Genomic DNA, 2,500 nt, shown 5'->3' with positions numbered 1-2,500 from the left:
CGGTGCGTTCAGATTGAGTGCAAATTCCGTGCAAATCTGGGCGGGCAGATTAGACACAGGGCCCTATTTTAACGGTCTGAGCGCACGGCGTGAAGCGCCTGGTGCAGGTGCGTTTAGGGCGTGTCCCAAATCCACTTTTGCTAGTTTGACAGCGAAAATATGTCCGTGTGCCGGGTGCATGGTTCAAAAGGGTTGTACTTAGTGTCTTCATTAATCAGAGGGGTGTTTGGGGCGTAACATGCAATCAACCAATCAGAGATCATCTCCCATTCCCTTTAAAAGCCAGGCGCGTTTGGACCTTGGAGCATTGCTGTTATGATGGAGGATTTGCACCGTAATATTTTTATCTGTAATCTTCTGCATGTGTGTGTGCTGCTGTGCACGAGCCTAGGAGCATTTTACTAACGTTCTGTTAAAATAACAATGAAATGCTGCGTTATTGACTTTAGACCAGGTTTTTGTTGGTCAATGGTGCCATCACTTCCCGCTGCCTTAAGATAGCAACACGCCCAGAATGCACCTGAACACACCTCCCTGTAAGACCAGCACGCCCAGAATGCACCTGAACACACCTCCCTGTAAGACCAGCACGCCCAGAATGCACCTGAACACACCTCCCTGTAAGACCAGCACGCTCAGAATGCACCTGAACACACCTCCCTGTAAGACCAGCACGCCCATGGGCCACAGATGGATGCAGGTGCATTCGCTGGATGGGAAACTGACAACTGCGTCGGTCTTAAACTAGCAAAGACACTTGCGTCCGGCTTCGCGCTGCGCTGCGTGCAGGATAGGACCCCGAAAGTCAATGCAAAGATACGAATAGCCGCCGCCAATTTGCGCAGTTTAAATATTTGAAAAAGGCGAAAAACAAAAACCTCGAAAGAATCGTCAGAAGCATAGAAACAAAACTTAGAAAACAGCGCAAAAAACTATATACAACTCCGTATAAATACTCTGTTATGGTGCGTAATATTCCAACGTTTTTTTTTTAGTTTTTTTCTAAAATCTTCAGAATTTTATGCTTAAAATAAACCAACCATTTGACACTTAGTAACGCGATTAAAGGACAATTCCTGCGCAAAACGAGCCTATAAAATAACGCCAACGTGTTCCTATTTACATGTTGTGATTTGTAGAGTCACAGCGTGTACAAAAAACAACGTAACATGAGACACAGACATCTTCTAACCGTAAACAAACGGGAACTATATTCTCAGGCGGAAGAATATAGTACTTGGGCGGAATGATTAGCTTTGCAGCAAGCCTGTCTGATAATATAGTTCCCGTTTGTTTACGGTTAGAAGATGTCTGTGTCTCATGTTACGTTGTTTTTTGTACACGCTGTGACTCTACAAATCACAACATGTAAATAGGAACATGTTGCCGTTATTTTGTCACTTATTCAGAGCAGTAGGCTAGCTGGAACCATTCACCTGCATGTTCTGTGATGGTCTGATGCCGGTGGAGCCGTCAGACAGCCTTACAGCACGCACGGAGATGAGATGGGTATGTATGGACTTGTCTAACTCTGGGGGTTACGCTTAATAAGCTAAAGTCCCAATAAGTCGGCGTGTTCCTTTTAAATAGCGATTTAATTTGAGTGTCCCCATGCCCCTAATACTAGCATTGTAAGCTAACCAGCGGTCCGCGGTAGCCTCGTTAAAGCTCCAAACTCATTGGATTAGCATGAAAACATGTCCCAGAGAGAGACAGAGTAGGTACACATCTGTTATTAACCCCTAGGCTAGTTTTGCGCCGGAATTGTCCTTTAAACACAAATTATCCCGTAATCAAACTCAGGCGATTCATGCCACGCTAATATTCCCTTTCTCTTTGATGTGAACGAGCCAAAAGCTCCTGCTGTTGTTTGTCTGTTTGTGTAGTTGTTGTCATGGTGATGATGATGATGATGTCGATGTCGTTGTGTTTTCAGGTCAGAGGTCAGGGGTCACAGCAGGGCGGAGCGAGGAGAAGAGAGAAGGACTCGGACTGTGTCGTCCTATAGACTCCTTTATTATCATCGTAATCTGTCGAGACACACACACACACACACAGACACACACACACACACACACACACAAAGACACACAGATATACACACAGACAGACAGACAGACAGACACAGATACACACACACACACAGATACACACACAGACACACACACACACACACACACACACACACACACACACACACACAAAGACACACAGATACACACAGACAGACACACACACAGACACACACACACACACACACAAAGACACACAGATACACACACACACACACACACACAGACACACAGACACACACACACACACACACACACACACACACAGACACACACAGACACACACACACACACAGACAGACAGACAGACAGACAGACAGACAGACAGACAGACAGACAGACACACACACACAAAGACACACACAGACACAGATACACACACACACACACACACACACACACACACACACACACACACACACACACCC

The 2,500-nt window shown here is 45.7% G+C and overlaps 1 protein-coding gene and 1 long non-coding RNA gene across 3 annotated transcripts in view; both read left to right on the top strand.

Moving 5' to 3' along the window:
• Positions 1-2,140, top strand: part of mindy1 (MINDY lysine 48 deubiquitinase 1) — an 18,980-nt gene extending 16,840 nt beyond the window's left edge. For both annotated transcript variants that reach the window (XM_035992950.1, XM_035992951.1), the window contains one exon: positions 1,937-2,140. In XM_035992950.1, the coding sequence (XP_035848843.1) occupies positions 1,937-2,008 (72 nt within the window). In that variant the 3' untranslated portion in view covers positions 2,009-2,140. The remainder of the gene's footprint in view (positions 1-1,936) is intronic.
• Positions 2,141-2,371: 231 nt separating this feature from the next.
• LOC116064688 overlaps positions 2,372-2,500 on the top strand; it is a 7,237-nt gene continuing 7,108 nt past the window's right edge. Inside the window, exon 1 of the long non-coding RNA XR_004108585.2 lies at positions 2,372-2,500. This exon is cut by the window's right edge and continues 124 nt beyond it. This is a non-coding gene — a long non-coding RNA (uncharacterized LOC116064688).

Source organism: Sander lucioperca, chromosome 16 (genome assembly GCF_008315115.2).
Source record: "Sander lucioperca isolate FBNREF2018 chromosome 16, SLUC_FBN_1.2, whole genome shotgun sequence".
Lineage (NCBI taxonomy): Eukaryota > Metazoa > Chordata > Actinopteri > Perciformes > Percidae > Sander > Sander lucioperca.
Note: the sequence above shows the minus strand (reverse complement) of the source record. Positions and strands in the feature narration are given on the sequence as shown.